The sequence below is a fragment of the Solanum tuberosum genome, unplaced genomic scaffold (assembly GCF_000226075.1).
Source record: "Solanum tuberosum cultivar DM 1-3 516 R44 unplaced genomic scaffold, SolTub_3.0 scf00025, whole genome shotgun sequence".
In the NCBI taxonomy this organism is placed as follows: Eukaryota; Viridiplantae; Streptophyta; class Magnoliopsida; order Solanales; family Solanaceae; genus Solanum; species Solanum tuberosum.
In genome coordinates, this window is record NW_006238951.1 from 1,181,596 (window position 1) to 1,199,203 (window position 17,608).

A 17,608-nucleotide genomic window follows, 5' to 3' on the forward strand; every position below is an offset into this window, starting at 1 on the left:
GAACCCCCCTGAGTTCATTGGGTCAAAGGTCAATGAGGATCTAGAAAACTTTGTGGAAGAGCTTCTAAAAGTGTTTGAAGTAATGCATGTTGTTGATGCAGAGCGTGTGGAGTTGGCTTCATATCAGCTCAAGGGTGTTGCTAGGATCTAGTACGATCAGTGGACGAAGACTAGGGGAGAAAATGCACCACCCCAAGGCTGGATGTTCTTCGAGAATCCGTTCTTGGGGAGTTATTTTCCCTGGGAACTAAGAGAAGAAAAAGTGAGAGAGTTCCTCAACTGGAAGCAGAAGTCTATGAGTGTGCAAGAGTACAGCCTCAAGTTCATTTAGCTATCTCACAATGCTTAGTGGCGAATATGAGGAGTAGAATGAGTTTGTTTGTGTTTGGACTATTATATTGAATAACGAGGGTAAGATTGCTATGTTGATAGGGGACATGGAGATAGCTAGGCTTATGATTCATGTTCATCGGGTGGAGGAGGATATATTGAAGGACATGGAGGAGTTTCACAACAAGAGGGCCAAGAAAGCAAACCATGAATCTGGCCAACTGAAGACTGGGAATAGGAACCGTTCATGTTCTCAAAAAGGTCGTATGGACCTGCCCCATCATCCACCAGTGCACCTTCACCACGGAACGGAAATGATTGCCAAAATTAGAATTTCTAGAATTTAAGGCCCAAAGTACTCAGTCTCAAGGTAGTGTGGTACAAGGGGCTACTTGGACCCCTACTTGTACTAAGTGTGGCAGAAACCACCCAAGAGAATGTCGTGATGGCTCAAATGGCTACTTTAATTGTGGTAAGACGGGTCACTTTATGAGAGACTTCCCAAAGGGGGAGCAAGGTAATGGGGGCAATAAGGCCCAGTCTTCTTTAGCACCTCCAGTAGACATGGCTGCTCCAAGGGGAATAGGAACAAGCGGAGGTGCAAACCATTCGTATGTGATGGCTAGTCGCTAGAATAAGGAGAACTCGCCAGATGTTGTCACTAGTATGCTCAAAGTGTTTTCTGTTGATGTTTTATGCCTTGGTTGATCAAGTGCGAGTTTATCCTTTGTAAATCCTTACGTATCCATGAGGTTCGAGACTTTCCCCGAACAACTTCTTGAACCTTTCGATGTTTGTAAACCTGCTGTTGAGTCTATTCTAGCAAAAAAAGTCTATAGAAATTGTACCATCTCGGTCTATCATAAAGATATCATGGCTGATTTAGTTGAATTAAACATGGTGGATTTTGATGTCGTTCTAGGTATGGATTGGATTATCATTCTTATGCCTCAGTCGATTGTAGAACTCGAGTAGTCAAATTTCAGTTCCTTCATGATTCAATTTTAAAGTTGAGGAGTAATTCAGCAGTCCCTAAGGGTCATTTGATCTCATACATTAAGCCCAAAAATTTAGTCTCTAAGGGGTGCATCTATCACTTAGTCTGAGTTACTGACTCTAGTGTTGAGACACCACCTCTTAAGTAAGCCCCATTTGTGAGTGAGTTCCCAGAAGCCTTTCCAGACGATCTTCTCAGAGTCCCTTCTAAAAGGGAAATAGACTTCAAAATAAATATCCTTCCAAATACTTGTAACATCTTTATTCGTTCATATAGAATGGCTCCAGCTAAGTTAAAAGAGTAATTGAGAGATCTTCTTGATAAGGTTCTTATCTGACCAAGTGTCCCACCTTAGGGCGCTCCGGTCTTATTCATGAGAAAGAAAGATGGTTCATTATGATGTGTATTGATTACCATCATTTGAAAAAGGTCATCATAAAGAATAAGTATACCCTTCCTAGAATTCATGACCTTTTCGACCAAATTTAGGGTGCCATTGCTTCTCGAAGATAGACCTCAGCTCTGGCTATCATCACTTGAAAGTGAGAGAATGTGATATCCCGACGACAACATTCATGAACCATTACGGTAATTATGAGTTCTTTGTTATGTCATTTGGTTTGATTAACGCTCATGGAGCATTCATGGATCTCATAAATAGAGTATTTAAGGAATTTCTAGATATGTTTGTTATCATATCCATCGACAACATCCTGATCTACTTGAGCAATGAGGAGGATCATGCAGTCATCTCAGAATAGTCCTCCAAACTCTCAAAGATCGAGAGTTATATGTCAAGTTTTCTAATTATGAGTTCTGGCTTGAATCTGTGGTGTTCTTAGGCCATATCATGTCTAGCGAAGGAATTCGAGTCAACACTCAGAAGATTGAGGCAGTGCGGAATTGACCCAGACCCACTATCCCCAACTGATATAAGGAGTTTATTAGGGTTGGCAGGTTACTACAAAAGGTTCATCGATGGGTTTTCATCTATTTTATCCCTATTGACTAAGTTGATTCAAAAGACAATAACTAAGTTTACATGGTCTAAAGCTTGTGAGAAATGCTTTCAAAAATTGAAAACTCGGTTAACTACTACTCTAGTGTTGACCTTACCAAAGGGTACAAAGGGTTTGGTCGTCTATTGTGATGCATCTAGAGTAGGGCTTGGTTATATGTTGTTGTATAATGGTAAGGTTATAGCCTATGTCTCTAGGAGCATTGAGTTATATATTTTGGGAGTAGTATTGAGCACGGATATGGAGAAGAGGTCAGACAACTCACATTCTCCATAAACCACGTAGCCAGTGTGGGTTAGGATCACACTGACTTCCGGGAGACTCCTTGCTGCCTTTTAGCAGACCTTTATAGTGGATCCATGAGTTGAGTTTGTTCTATATCCCGACAAGGTATAGGATAGTTCTGGCAGCGTGGGCTAGACGTTGCATCATCATGAGGCTCATAGTGATGGTTGTCGGTTAGAGAAACTCCCCACTAAAGTAAAAAGTACTTTTATTTTATTCCTATTATACTTTTACATACAGTTCAACGAGTTATCATATCTTTACTTGTGAAGTTTTAAATGATTTTATCTATGTTTATGCTTTGCATTCAGCAAAGTATTATTTTAGTCTCTTAAGTTCAATTATTTCGCTTCGATTATATTACATACTTGTATATTCAATGTACTGATGTCATTTGACTTGCATCTTCTAATGATGCAGATACAAGTGTTCAGGATCATCAACAGGCGCTACATTGAGATCACATCCACTCCTAGACAGCTTTTGGTGAGCCCTCCTTGCATTCCGGGGTCTCCATTTTGTCTTTCAGTTTAGTAGTTTTGAGGAGTCGTGAGCCTTGTCCCGACATCCATATTGAACTATAGAGGCGTCATAGATAGACAATGTAGAGGATTCTTTCAGTATTTCCTTTCCGAACCATTTTTGCAAACTATTGTTGTTTTAAAATTATTTGAGATAGTTTCAGTTGAGAAGTTTTGAGACTATTAATTTAAATTATGTTTTAAAGCTTATATATGCTTGAGTCAGTCAGGCGAAGGGTTCACTTGGGAACCAACAATGGTTCTCGAGTGTCGACCACGTCCAGGATGTAGGCTCGGGGCATGACACATTATATATTGGTAGGCATCATACCCAATGTAGTCTCACATAGTGGGATCTTTTAGTATGGGAGAGTAGTGTGTACGCAGACCTTATCTCTACCTTAGTGATGATGTAGAGAGATTGTTTTCAATGGATCCCCCGCTCAAGACAGAGACAAACTAGGAAAAGACATAATGGAAGTATAATGAACAATATATAGTAACAAAACAACATATAGTAACACAACAATACAATAATAAAATAATACTACAAATAAAATACACGAAATAATAGATAGTCACATAAAACGAAATAATAGATAGTCACGGAGCCTAAAGAATATGTACTTAATTTATTATGACGATAGAGAGAATGAAATACTTTTGAGAAATCTTCATTGTTATTACTGTCTTACCAAATTAACTTGTTTTGAGAGAAATGACTAGTAGATAAGAAAAATATTGGGTCAAAGCAAATTCCTGTGGATATCAATGTTCAACCCCTTTCATCACCACTCCACATGTCCTTAAACTTTGGACCTATTGGTCCTTCCTCACCCAAAACCTCATTTGGTAGATCTCTCACTATTTTCTCAATAGCTTTCTTCAGTTTCCCAATCATAAATCTTTCTACTTTCCTCAGCTCTTTTGATATATCATAGCTAATTTTTGGACCCCATTCCCTTCCATAATTAAGCCATACTGGCTCCACTATTGTTGAACCCAAGTATTCTGCTGCTACTATTAAGAAGTTTGCTCCTATGTCCATCAACTTCCCCTTTCCTGTATCATTTCTGATTCCTACATCTCCACTCCCTTGCAAATTCTTTCCTAGTTCTGGATAAGCAGCGTGTCCATGCAGCGATGAGTACACCACGGGTTTGTTACCGTTTTGAAATTCTAGCTGAGAGGCACGTACCCAAATCCCTCCACTGTGTTGTGAAAAGTATATGCCTTGTAACTCCCCATTGAAGTTGCTAATCCTCAATGTAACATGTTCCCAATCACCAACGTGCTCTCCAATTTTCCCCAAGGAAATGGTCATGAATTCGAGTTTAGCCTTTGCAGGTCCATTAAACGGATAAAATAGCCACACAGCAATATCAGTATATGTTGCACCAAACATTGGTTTAACGTGTAAGTAGGCTGTGGCACCCTGTAAATCTCCTTTCTTGACATTAGTTTTCGCAGCATCATCAATCGGGAGGTCCAGCCAGTAAGCACCATCGTTCGAACCATCTTGAGGAAGATTTGAACCTGTGGGATGAATACCTACAGGTGAAGATTCTTGTCCTTTGGTATATAATAATGCTCCATTCTGAAAAAACCAAGTCACTGATGAGGGATAGTATTCTTCATCAGGATGAAAGTAAATCAGCGGAGAGTATGCTTGAACCAATGCCTTAACTTGGTTCAAATTTGGCATCGCAGATATATCAGATTTAACATTCTTTAAACAAGCTAATGACTCTGCAGCTCCATTGTTCTGAACCATAAAAGCACCTGTTGCCACTCCTAAAGCTCGCACTCCTCTGTCTCTAGGTCTCGATGAGTACACATTCAAGCCATTGGTGCCCCAAATCCAATCATGACTTTCACATACATCAGTGAGATCATCACGGACACAACGGACTTTATCCAGAGAAGGCTTCTGAGGCGAGGTGGTGACAACATGGCCTATGGCTTTATAACCCTCAGGAGGTATTGGCAGCCAGATGTAGCCAACACCATCCTGCTTGATTTTCAAGTTGTGACTACTCCATACAAGGGTGTAGTCAGTTGGCATCTTGAGCGTACCTCGTGATGTATCTCTCCCAGCAAGAGTCCACCCAAAAAGGGGAATATTATTAGTTTGGGTATAGGAACCAAACATAAAGAATCCATTTGGTATATTTGATGGTTCAAAGAATGTAGCTCCAAGATTATCTGGTCCACCTTCATGAGTAGACCAAACTTTAGTTAAGGATGATATTTGAGACACTTGTAATCCTCCAAGATCAATGAATCCACTTGCAAAGCATCCACCTGAAATTAACAAGTGATTCAAATACTAATCATGAGAAAGGTTCGAATTTGAGAAAGTACATACGTACCTGAAGGCCAAGTGGGCAATGGAGAAGGAAGGCAAAAGGCATCATCAATAGAGAGTGACATGATGTTCTTTGTTGAAGTAATATTATCCACCAAAAATGTTGCATTTAAGTTGCCTCCTCCCATGGTTGAATTTGAACAACTGATTCTTAAAGCAAGTGCTAACACTAAAATAATACAAGATATAACCCTATCCTGCAGTTGACACAACGCAAAGAGATACTTATACTAAAATTTCCCAACATCAGCTAAATCTGGTATTTAAATAAAGCAACAATATCTCTGCTTCACTTTGTTGCAGTTACAATTAGCATATTTAACAACTAGAGAAATATTCAAAAGGTGCACAAATTCCATTACTAAATGCAAAGTAGCATAACACAAAAGGTCATTAGTCATTACCAATATGCAAAGCTAAATTGACTAACAGCAAGAGTATGGGATTGGATAACTTTTTGTTGATTCTTCAAGTTAAGTTGTTGGATTACTTAAAGCTAAATATTTAAAATTTGTACGTCATATTCTTTTAAAGTTGGAAGCATGAAACGGTAATAACAATAAACACGTTATGCTTCTTCCTTTTTTGGACAAGATAATCAATAATATACACTAGCGTGTGCTTATGTCAATAACTTTGTAACAATTCTTTTGTCATACTTACTACATCACTCATTTACTCATTATCTATATACTCTCCTTTCCTTCTTTCAAATTTAGCTTTACACCACTCAACTTAACTAATTTTTGGAGTTAAATTGAATTAAAATAATTCAATATTTTAAATTTAAAAGATTGAAAATTATATAAAATATAGTATAAGTTACTATTTTTCTCATGTCAATATGATGAAAATATACATCTTAAAAATGTTGGTTAAAATTTATAAAGTTTAACTCTTGAGAAGCGACTAGGGGGTCAAATGGGCGGATTGAATTGAAATTGGAAATATTAAAATGGGTTGAAATTGAAATTGAGTTGGGTCCTGACCCGCTCAAGTTTACTTTGGGCTCAAATGGGTTGGGTCTTGACCCGCCCAGTTTGACCCGCTTAATCTCAATAATTTTAATATATTCTTCTTTAAGTTTATAAACACTAACTTACAAATTGATAGATAAATCTTAAAAGATATAAAATAAATAGTAATTCATACATTTAATATAGGAAAATACATTACATCAATTGCTATAGGTAAAAGTTGTTCTTAATAAAATGGAAGAAATGGAGTATTATTCTCTCCATCTCTTTTATAAAACCTATATTTTACTTATTCATACCAAATTTTCTTTTGAAATTAATGTTAAATCAGTAAAAGAAAAATGACTTCCACAAGTTACTCTTTTTTTAAAAAAAAAAACAATATGGAAATATACGAAACAAGAAGATATCTAAGAAAGCAACAAAAAAAGTTTGTTGCTATCCACTTTTCGGACCTGTGGTCAAATTTAGTCATCTTTTGATATGCAATTGAAAATAACTATTTTTATGCAACAACAAATAATAGGAATAATATTATTATATTATTTTTTGAATATATTAAATTTAATGTTTCAAAAATGTATCAAATATTGAATAATACTCCCTCCGTCCCATTTTATGTGATGTACTTTGATTTGGCACAAACTTTAAGAAAAATGGAAAGACTTTTAAAACTTGTGGTCCAAAATGAATGATAGAAATTTGTGTGGTTGTAAATCATTTCATTAAGGGTAAAAAGACATTTTATAGGCAAATTGTTACTTAAAATAGAAATGTGTCATTCTTTTTGGGACTGACTAAAAAGGAAAGTGAGTCATATAAATTGGGACAGAGGGAGTAATAATTAATAGTAAAGATAATATATAAATTACCTCTTAATTTTTCAAATTGAATAAATATTATTGAACAATTATTTTTAGTATATGAACAAGTAAAGATGAACTAAAAGAGTATGAATTAGCAGTCTAAAAAAAGGGTTTTTTCCAAAGCATCGGAGATGTGGGATTTAAAATCATAAATTTGCACATTTTTTCAAAAATAAATAAATAAGGGTTGTTCTCTAATTTCTGCCTTATTTAATGGGGCATAATTTTTTTAACAATTAAAGTCATATCCAAGCATAACTTATGAAGTATTATAATTAAGCGTAGTAAACTAAAGAGCAGCACAAAATATAGAGAGAAAAAGTAGAAGCCCATCTATCGTGATTGAGCAGTTTGCTCACCCTGAGGGCATGGAATGTCCTAAAAAAGGGGTGGAACTGAAGGATAACATTAACATCACTATTTCTTCCGTCAATCGAAAATGAAAATTATTCTGTTTATACTATGGTTGCATTGCATCAAATTACACTGATACTTTTGAGAGTTAAATAGTTTGTCAGAAATCTGCCTATGAAATTTTTAATTTTTTTTTTTTTGAAATGAAATTTATATATATTATAAACTAGATGAAAAGTATATAAATGATAATAATTGATAATTTAAAATTAAATATATGAAAAAATTACGATGAAAAATCAAAATCTGAAGAGTGTCTGATAGGTAGAGTATTAATTAATTAATGTGAAAAGCAATGTATATGTTATAGAAGAAAAGATTGGATGTGTATTATTTACCTTGATAAGGTATGCCATGGCCACCGGCGTCCGGCGAGATCTCACACACAACACAAGAGTTGAACTAGGAAAGCTACATTTGCAGGTGATGTGCTTATGTTAATGAAAAAAGAAGGGGTAATATGGGATTATACCTTTTCTCAGAGCACTTAAAGCTGATTTAGGGGGAAGGTTTTCTTGCTTGTCATTTTCAGCTTTGCATTCTATTAATCAATTCAAAAACATCTTGTATTCCCCTGTCCTCTTATTATTATAGTCTATACGGCTAATGCCTTTTTACTTTTTAACCTCTTAACTTTTTCTTTTATTATTATTGTTGTTTGGGTCAGCTTTTGGGCATTTGATTAATTTTATAAGATACATATCATCTTTTGTTGTGGAGAGACTAGGATATCTAGTATTTTTAATTTTCGTTGAACCAAAAATTTCATTGCTCTCACTCAATTCATAGTTCACTAATTAAAATTTAAAAAAATAATGTAGGTGAGTCGTGAGCTAATATGATCAATTAAAAGTTAAATTCAATTATCTATTATATAATAGTACTCTTTAAGTTGTCAACATGTTTAAGTTCTACCCTTGAATTAAACAACACAATATTACTTGTGTTTTTACCCCATATATTTCAATTTATGTTAGCCTATTTGATTGGACAAGTAATGCTTTTACAAAAATAATTGAAATTTATAGTCATGTTATGTTATTATGAAATATTATCATTATTAATAAAATAAGAAGTTAAAATTAAATTTAGAAAAATAAATATTTTCGAAATAAATTAGAAAGAATGTGCTTGTGGTATTAAAAGACATTTTTATTTTTTCAGATGAGTAATTTTGAAAATGTCATTTTCTTATATTGAATTGGTAAGAAGTCATAAGAGATCAGTTACTTGGAAGAAGAGTTAAATGGTCCTCCTCATAAACAAAAAGTTACTACTTTGATTTCCGCATCATTATTAAAGTAAATGCCTTAGTGGATAAATAGGTTGAGGATGGTTGGATTTTCAAATAAAGCAAAAGGTTAGTTGATCTAACATCAATGATTTTATAAATGGTATCCTATGACTTTTTATATTTCCCCTCTTTTTTTTCTATTTGGATCTTCTGCAGCAATGTGTCCTAATTTAACATATATTAATATACATGATCTCTCATGCATATTTAATTTTTTATACTAAATTAGTGTACGTATTTTGCATGTGTGCATTATATCAATTAATACAAAATTATAAAAAGAAGAATATATTTTCAAAAGCTATTAAGTTATGATAAATACAATATTTGTTTAACTAATGAAAATGCATGCTATTATATTGATACAATGATTGAATTTAATATTTTTGAACGTGTAAATATTATGGATTTAGGTCGATCATTAATAAATATTTGAAGGTTCTTTCTGTGTTCTACTCAGAAACATGTTCAAAAGCAGAGTTTTGAGGTAGAAGGCCACTTCTATAACGATCCGTTAGATCATTTTGAGTACTAAAAGTACTTCGACCCTTCCTGTAAATTTTAAATGAAAGTGAACTATTTGTGTAGCTACAGTTATTTAGTTGATGAGTATTTATTAAATAACTAATTTTTAGTTGATTGTAAATGGGTCACATCTGAAAATTATTTAATACCTTATGTCATTTGGCCCACGTATAAAAACTGAATTTAAGTTAAAAAGAGTTTAATATTTGTAAATCATAACGAGGAACAAAAGTAACTTCCGGAAAAGAAGACTACGGTACGGCACAACCTAGAGGCGACAATTGCTTCAGGTAAAGGATGCTTATATATATAAAGTTTCAATTCCGTGATGATTTCTAGTATGTAGGGGTGAGAATATTATTATTATTACTAGTGAATGCGATTATTTTGTGAAATAAAGTATCAATGAATTTATGCTATAATATTTTAGTTAAAATTAATTTGAGAGATAAAAGATGAAGAATCATGATAATTATTAATATCAACAATAAAAATATGTCTATTAATATCATAATAATAATAAATTAGGCTAGTTGGATGAAAATATATGAACTTGTTAGCTAGATCATTTTTGTATCCGTAAGATTTTAAATTTTCTTTTTAAATATTTTTCTAATAATATAGGTTTAAATTAAATAATACCATTATTATATGTGTGTTCAATGTAGATTTTCATAAAATTTTATTATAAACTATGATACAAATAGAATATAAAAATGTCAAAAAATGCATGAGAATAAGATATTTTATATTCTTTGTAATTCACTCACTCCACAATTCTAATCACAAAAAATAAATAAAAAATCTTCACAACAAAACAAAATCAATGGAATCAGTCAAAAGTTTTTCCCTTCACATTATTTAGGTACAAAAGAAAATAAATTTTAAATATAAAAATAATCAACCTTCATTCATTCGGTAGTCGTTTTCCTTATACATGATTTACACAAAAAGTTAAGTAAAAACAAATAAGACAATATAAAATTAGCGAACCTCTATTTCGTTTTCACATGAAATAATTTTGTAGTGATTTTTTTCTTTTTGTTCTTTTTTATTCAATCAAACTTCATGCAAACCGTAATGATGTATCAATTACGATTTTTTATGATAGGCTTCAATGATAATAATTACTACAACAAATATCAATTCAACTTAACAGTAATCTCATATATAAAATAATTCAAGTACAACAAACACACACATTAATCAACCTGCACGACAAAAGAAAAACACAATAAAAAATAATGAAATTAAAAAAGAAGAAAGAAAACATCATAAATTTATTACTCGCTAAGCATAATTCAAGCAATTGATGCCGAAAAAAAGGCTTCAAATATAGTTCAAAAGCATAACCATTCAATTATGAAATCATTGAAAATGAAATGTAGAAAAGAAATTAAGTATAAATAATAATATTTGGCACTATAATTTTCAGTATTTTCAACTGAAAAGGGATTAAATATATACTACAAAAATTCATTATGATTTACTTTATATTTTATCTTTGGACATCTATAATTGATATAATTTTAACTATTGTGTTTTACATTTTACTTGTGATATATATTCAAGTTGCTATTATAACTTTGATTATGTTTCTAATTATTGGCATACTGAATGGTTCCGATTGGGTTACACTTTTTCAAAATAAAAAACCGAAAAATCCAATGCACACTCCTAAAATATACAAACAGGCAAACGAAATTTACAAACTACAACCTCCATAGCACAGAACTATAGCTATAGAACGCAATTATCGAAACTATGTTATAGAGCCTTATTATGTCTATTATCTTTGCTATTTCTGAAACTTTCTCAAAAATAAAAGCATATCACTCAACTTGTAACGACATCACAAAAAAATTTAAGAATATCACTCAACAAAGAGCAAGTTCAAAAAAAAAACATTCTATAGATGACGGCTGTCTACAGACCCGTTAATATTATTTGGTTAAATAGAAAAAGTAACCATTGTATATTTCCATTGAAAAAATGGTCCTTTTTAACTCCAGACTTCTTTCTACATTACCTTGACCTTCACGTATTTTCACATTTCAATTTAAAGAGCTAAGTGCATATCTGATGCGTCAATTTCATAAGTCAAGTCGGATACAACAGTTGCTAACCAAATAAGTCATACAACCCTAATTGGTTGCATAATTTAACACTAACATAAGAATGCGTCAGTGACAGCTTTTTACAGAATAAACATGTACCACCTTGGGGTTACATATAAGATTGCTTTGTGTACCACCAGCCACTGGGACACAACTGGTGTAAAACTCACCACCAGTCTCTGACGCAATGCAACACTAAGTAACAACTTCTCATTACAATAAATTAACTATTGTACATCTACTTAGTATACAAATTATACAAATACTCTCATAAAACCCCGGGGTCGGATGATATGATAAGGCATCAATTATGACAGGATTCACTTGAACCAGAATCAACTTCATAAATAGCTAATAATGAACTTCCTACTGAATCTTGATGCTAGACTGTAGACCAGCTTGAACTTTGTTTGAGAAATGTGATTCAAGCCTGTAAGGGGATGCATAAAATGATAAAATTAAAAAAATTAAACATGGAAAAGAAGAAGAGAGCATTAAAGAGCAATACACTTGCCTGGTTGAACATTTGTAGTAAATGGTCTCAGGAGAGTTATAGGTGCGAGCATTAGCAAACATCCTTCTCACATCCGCCAAAAACATATCAAATGTCACATAATATAACTCCGACTCAACCCGCTTTGACATTGTTTTTAAATCTGCATTGTACATAACCATAACAAAAATTCACAAATTAATTATCAATGAAACTAAAAGAAGGGTCCAAAGGGGAAAAGAGCATTTAGATTTGAATCTTGATGTAGATCAGCACATGAAAGATTGCATGGGACAAGCAGACTCCAAAATCAAAATCAAAGGAACAGTAGTTCATGGACTCTCCATACATGTATTATATCAACCCCCCCCACAACAAGAAAAAAAGAGAGGATGTTTTTCATCTCTTAAAAGGTCCGAAGTCTGATTTGGTCTTACCTCTCACATGGTAAAGTACAGAGAAAGAAAAATAGAAAAAGTCATACAGGAAATATCCATTCATAACATGTGTGTATGTGCTGAAGGAATGAAAATAAACTTGGACACAATTGTGTCTCTGACATTGTCCCCAAGAGCCTCCACGGTTATAGGACCTTTTGGAAATCTGTCCATGCTTTAGCAACAGAAAGTGTTCAAATTCTTACAAATATTCTAGAATATACATAAATATAATAAGTGGCTTAATTTACTCGTATTGTAATTAGATAGTAACTTTCTTTCCTTTTTAGCACATGCAAATATAGTTATTTAAACCCCAATAATTTGGGTGAATAATCAAGGTTGAATTCTCACTTATTTTCTCTTCCGCTTCACATATCAGATTTTTTGAGGAACGTATCAAGAGAATACAAGGATTTAGCAAGGTACAAAATGTACCGTCAAATATTCAATATGATTTCATAACAAATTCTAGCCAACTAAAAGGATCTTATGATCAATCCAAAGATCATTTGGATTCCATTAGTAATGAGGATTCGGAATATCCCACATTGATTAATCAAAGAAAGATTCAACAACGAAAAGAAAGATCGATTCTTTGGATTCCTTCCTTTCTTCAAACAGAACGAAAAGAGATAGAATCGGACCAATTCACAAAATGCCTAACTGGATACTCCTTAATGTCCCATCTATTCCAGGAACGTGAGAAGTAGATGATTAATCATCTAAATTTGGAAGAAACCGAAGCAAGATCCGTTCTTTCTTTTTTCTCTGATAGATGGTCGGAATTTCATTTGGGCTCGAATCCTATTAAGTGGTCCACTAGAGATCAGAAATTGTTGAAAAAACAACAAAATATTTCTTTTGTCCCTTCCAGCCTTGTTAAGGTCACCAATATATTGGAAGAGAATTTTGTATGAAAATTTTTCAGCAACTTTCATGGCCGTATTAGAATAGGATTGTATCCCGACATGGAAGAGGATTGTAATATGTGGTCTATAAATAGAGCTCAGTGTAATAATTAGTTTACGCATCTTATTAATTAATGTCTTGAGATTTTATTTCTCACTTGGTAGCAGAGCTACCGTGAGAAATCCCGAGGACAAAAAAGCCAATCACTGCATATTTTTCCGATGACTTTTGGATATGCCCTGTGTCATCTCTCTTGTCGCCAGTATTTTATGATAAGTAACACAACCAAAAGGTGCAGCAACGTCTAGCGACCAAACCCCAAAAAAATCTCCGGCAGAAACCCAGCAATGCACCCTCACGCACTTGTTAGATATACGACATCGGCGACAAATCTGAAACACACACCGGCGTGTGAGCAGTTTCTGACCACTTTCTAGATCAGTTCTTTTTCCTGTTGGATTCACCCATTGATTCCAAGCCGAACCGTACTAATTTCTTCCAAGTTCCAACCAATTTTTATTTTTGTGAAATGTCCAACAGCTTCTCGGGACAGATCTTGTTACTTGGAAGGTAGCCAATAGCTTCCAGCAGTAGATCTGGTTCCTTGAAGTGTTTCGAGCCAGATTTGCCAGCTTGTAAACTAACGGGGATCAGAACCCTAATCTGGCGACTCCATTGGCCTTCTTCAAGCAATCTCTCTAATTTATGTCATCTCTACCTAGGTGAACACACTCGTTAAGTATACGATTCTCTGCTACCTAGGTGTAGTTCTTGTAATAGGTTTAGACACACTCGTGCATTATACGACTCTCTACATGGTCGACCACCTAAGAATTCTCATGTTGCTCAGACTAACAATGCAGGTGAATTTATTTATCTGAAGGGTAATATAATGAGTTCCTTTAGTATTGAGCAAGTACACATACATCTCCACAAGTAGCCTCAGTAGCTCAGCATGATACTTCTGTTGGTGGTAATATTTTTGCTTCATAGTCTAATACCCTTGTACCATGGGTCAAGGACTCCGATGCTTCTGATCATGTTTTTGGTGATAAGAGACAACTCACTTTTGTCAAATAACGTTTATTCACAATCTCTTCTCATTGTTACATAAGCCAATGGGCCCAAAATATAGCAAAGGGAGTTGGACAAGCTAACCCCCTATTCTCAGTCACTCTAAACATTGTTCTTTAGGTTTCAGGCTGTCCTTTAAATAGTGCATCTGTTAGCCGTTTAATGCCCTAAATTGTGCCATAATATTTCTTGATGATTCTTTACTCATACAAGACAGACGATTGGCGCAAGGCATGAATCACAAGGCCTTACTATCTTACTACTTCTAATTATTCCACAGCATCCCATGTTACAACGTTACAGATCATCCAGACCTAATTCATATGCATTTGGGACATCCAAATTTATTCGAGCTACAGAAGATGGCGTTTAGTTAGTCTAGTCTATCGACATTACATTGTAAGTCGTGTCAACTTGAAAAATACACCTGCACTACCTTTACTATCTTACTACTTCTAATTATTCCACAACATGCCATGCTACAATGTTACAGATCCCAGACCTAATCCGTAAGCATTTGGGACATCTAAATCTATTCAAGCTACGGTCATCAAAAAAAAATTATTCGGGCTACAGAAGATGGCATTTAGTTAGTCTAGTCTATCCACATTATGTTGTGAGTCGTGTCAACTTGAAAAAGACACATGCACTACCATTCCACGTAGTGTTGCGAGTGTGTAGAGTTAGTTTTTCCACTAGTTTATTATGATATTTGGGGTCCTAGTTGAGTTGGTTCAACCTAACGATGTAGTTATTTTGTCACTTCATTGATGATTAATCAAGATGTACTTAAATTTTCTTAATGAAAGATTGTTCGGAGTTACTTTCTATATTCAGAGTTTTTGTGCTAAAATACAAAATCATTTTTGGTGTTTCTATTCATATTTTTTCATAGTGATAATGTCTTACAATGCTTATCCTCCCAGTTTGAGCATCTGTTGACTCACCAAGGAATTAGTCATGAAACATCTGGTATGTACACCACTCAACAGAAGGGGTAGCTGAGACGAAGAATAGACACCTCATTGAGACTACACACTCTTCTCATTCAATCTCATGTCCTGCTGCATTTTTGGGGTGATGCAGTCCTCACATTTTGCTATTTAATTAATTGAATGCCCTCTCTTCAATTCGGAATCAGATTCCTTGTTCCATATTGTTTCCTTATTCACCTTTATATTCAACCCCCCCCCCCCTCATGTCTCTAAGAGCACATGTTTTGTTCATAACTTAGCCCCGAAGAAAGATAAATTAGTCTCTCGTGTTCTCAAATGTGTAATTCTTGGTCATTCTCGGGTTCAAAAAGTGTATCGTTGCTACTCACCTGATCTTCGTTGATATTTTGTTAGTCGAAGCCACATTTTTTTGAGTTTCAACCTAACTATAAATGTTTCAATCATCGTGATATCTCTAAGGTCTTACCGATACTAACTTTTGAGGAATCTATGGTTACTTCTACATCTCCATCCATAGTGTCACCACTCCTGACTTATCATTGTCGTCCGCGTCCACCATTAGGCCCAGTTGATTCATCTCTTGGACCTTGCACCTACTAAGGACTTGCCTTCTTCTAGTCAATCGATGAGGGATGTGCATCGGTCGATTCAATTCGATTTTTATGTTATCGGCTCAATTTATCAATTTTCGAATTTTAAATACACTAAACCAATAGGATATTTTTATTAGTTCTCGGTTTTTCGGTTTTTGGTCCTTGCGGTTTGGTTTTCGGTTTAACTAATAAGAAAATGCTCATAAAATAAATATATGACTTCTCCAACAATTTGACACGACTAGACAATAATGTAACTTTACATAATGCCCATAAAATAGAAACACTAGTAACTAACATGAGAAGAACTATACAAGTGCAACACAAATAAAAGAACAAAGAAAATAATGTGGAATTGAAGGCTAAATGGCAAAGGTAGTAACCAATCAGTACCTAATATTTATATAGGGTAAAGTAGTAAATTACTAGTCTTAATGGGTTATCGATTTACTCAATCACCCAATATTAAAAAACCAAATCCAAACAGATAATAATTTTTTTTTATAAAACCATTAAAAACTCCTTAACCCAATAATAGACTAATGGTAAACCAATAGCATTTTTTCCGGTTCGATTTTTGCACACCTCTACAATCAATTGCACTTCAAAAGGTATACAATCTACTAGTAATGCTAACAGCCATTATACTTTTTAGAGTTACCACCTTCTATTTATACGGGAGGTCGCTTTATATGGTTTTTGAGCAATCCTCTCGTCTTGAGCTAGTTTTTAGGGTTGACTTAGACTCAAAGTCCATTTAACAGTTCAACTTTTAAATTCATGTAGAAACTGATTGGTGCATCAAAATTTTGAAATACAAATAACTTTTACGGGGAAAAAAAGAAGAGAAAATTCAATAAAATTTCAAGTAGATTGTCAACAACCACCACTGGAACAAAAGGCAAATATCCATTACCTATTGGATCTTTGATGATGTCATAATAATCAGGAACATCCCGTGCATCAACAGGTTCTTTGAACGGCCAGGAATCGGGATGGTCATGCATTATCTGCACAGGAGGGAAAAATTCAATAAAGATGTGCCTATTTAACTAAAGAAATAGTCAATTAAAGTCGTGCTAGCTGGCCTTTGTGCACCAAAAGCTTAAATAAAACAAGCAAGAGTTAGAAGCTTGGGTGGTCACTCAACTTTGGTAATTGGCCTTCATAGTCACTCAACTTTGTTTTGTTACCCAACTCACTCAACTTTGCCAAGTTAGCTTCTATAGTCATTATTTCAAAAAATATAATTTATGATACATATTTAATGATGTGGCAACTATAAATTTTTAGAAAAAGGAAAAACAAGAGTTTTACTTTCAGGAGTGAGCGCATGAATGCAGTCAAAGATTTCTGATCTGACAAGGAGTTTACTGTTTTGAAACGAGAATGACCATATTGATCAGGAGTCCATCCAGCCTCTCCTATTA

General features: G+C 34.1%; 2 protein-coding genes across 4 annotated transcripts in view; both read right to left on the bottom strand.

The window, feature by feature from the left end:
• Positions 1–3,765: 3,765 nt before the first annotated feature.
• On the bottom strand, positions 3,766–8,326 carry LOC102584466 (uncharacterized). Of its 2 annotated transcripts, none has more exons than XM_006341267.2 (3): positions 8,116–8,326; positions 5,525–5,717; positions 3,766–5,456 (listed from the first exon to the last, which is right to left on the bottom strand). In XM_006341267.2, the coding sequence occupies exons 1-3, from the start codon at positions 8,131–8,133 to the stop codon at positions 3,928–3,930; spliced, it is 1,740 nt and encodes a 579-aa protein (XP_006341329.1). In that variant the 5' UTR covers positions 8,134–8,326; the 3' UTR covers positions 3,766–3,927. The 2 variants fall into 2 exon arrangements, with proteins under 2 accessions (XP_006341329.1, XP_015161606.1); XM_015306120.1 differs by lacking the exon at positions 8,116–8,326 and adding an exon at positions 5,925–6,219.
• A 3,328-nt stretch (positions 8,327–11,654) lies between these two features.
• LOC102584794 (histone acetyltransferase GCN5) overlaps positions 11,655–17,608 on the bottom strand; it is a 32,325-nt gene continuing 26,371 nt past the window's right edge. Inside the window, exons 10-13 of one of the 2 annotated variants that reach the window (XM_006341268.2) lie at positions 17,496–17,602; positions 17,095–17,188; positions 12,228–12,369; positions 11,655–12,143 (exon numbers count right to left, since the gene is read on the bottom strand). In XM_006341268.2, coding sequence (XP_006341330.1) covers positions 12,080–12,143; positions 12,228–12,369; positions 17,095–17,188; positions 17,496–17,602 — 407 coding nt within the window. In that variant the 3' untranslated portion in view covers positions 11,655–12,079. Of the gene's footprint in view, positions 12,144–12,227; positions 12,370–17,094; positions 17,189–17,328; positions 17,402–17,495; positions 17,603–17,608 lie in introns of those variants that run through there. The other variant, XR_001472714.1, reaches the window with a different exon arrangement.

Coding starts and splice junctions, on each gene's coding strand:
- LOC102584466 (XM_006341267.2), bottom strand. Junction 5,457..5,524: donor ATTGCCCACTTGGCCTTCAG/GTACGTATGTAC, acceptor TGTTAATTTCAG/GTGGATGCTTTGCAAGTGGA.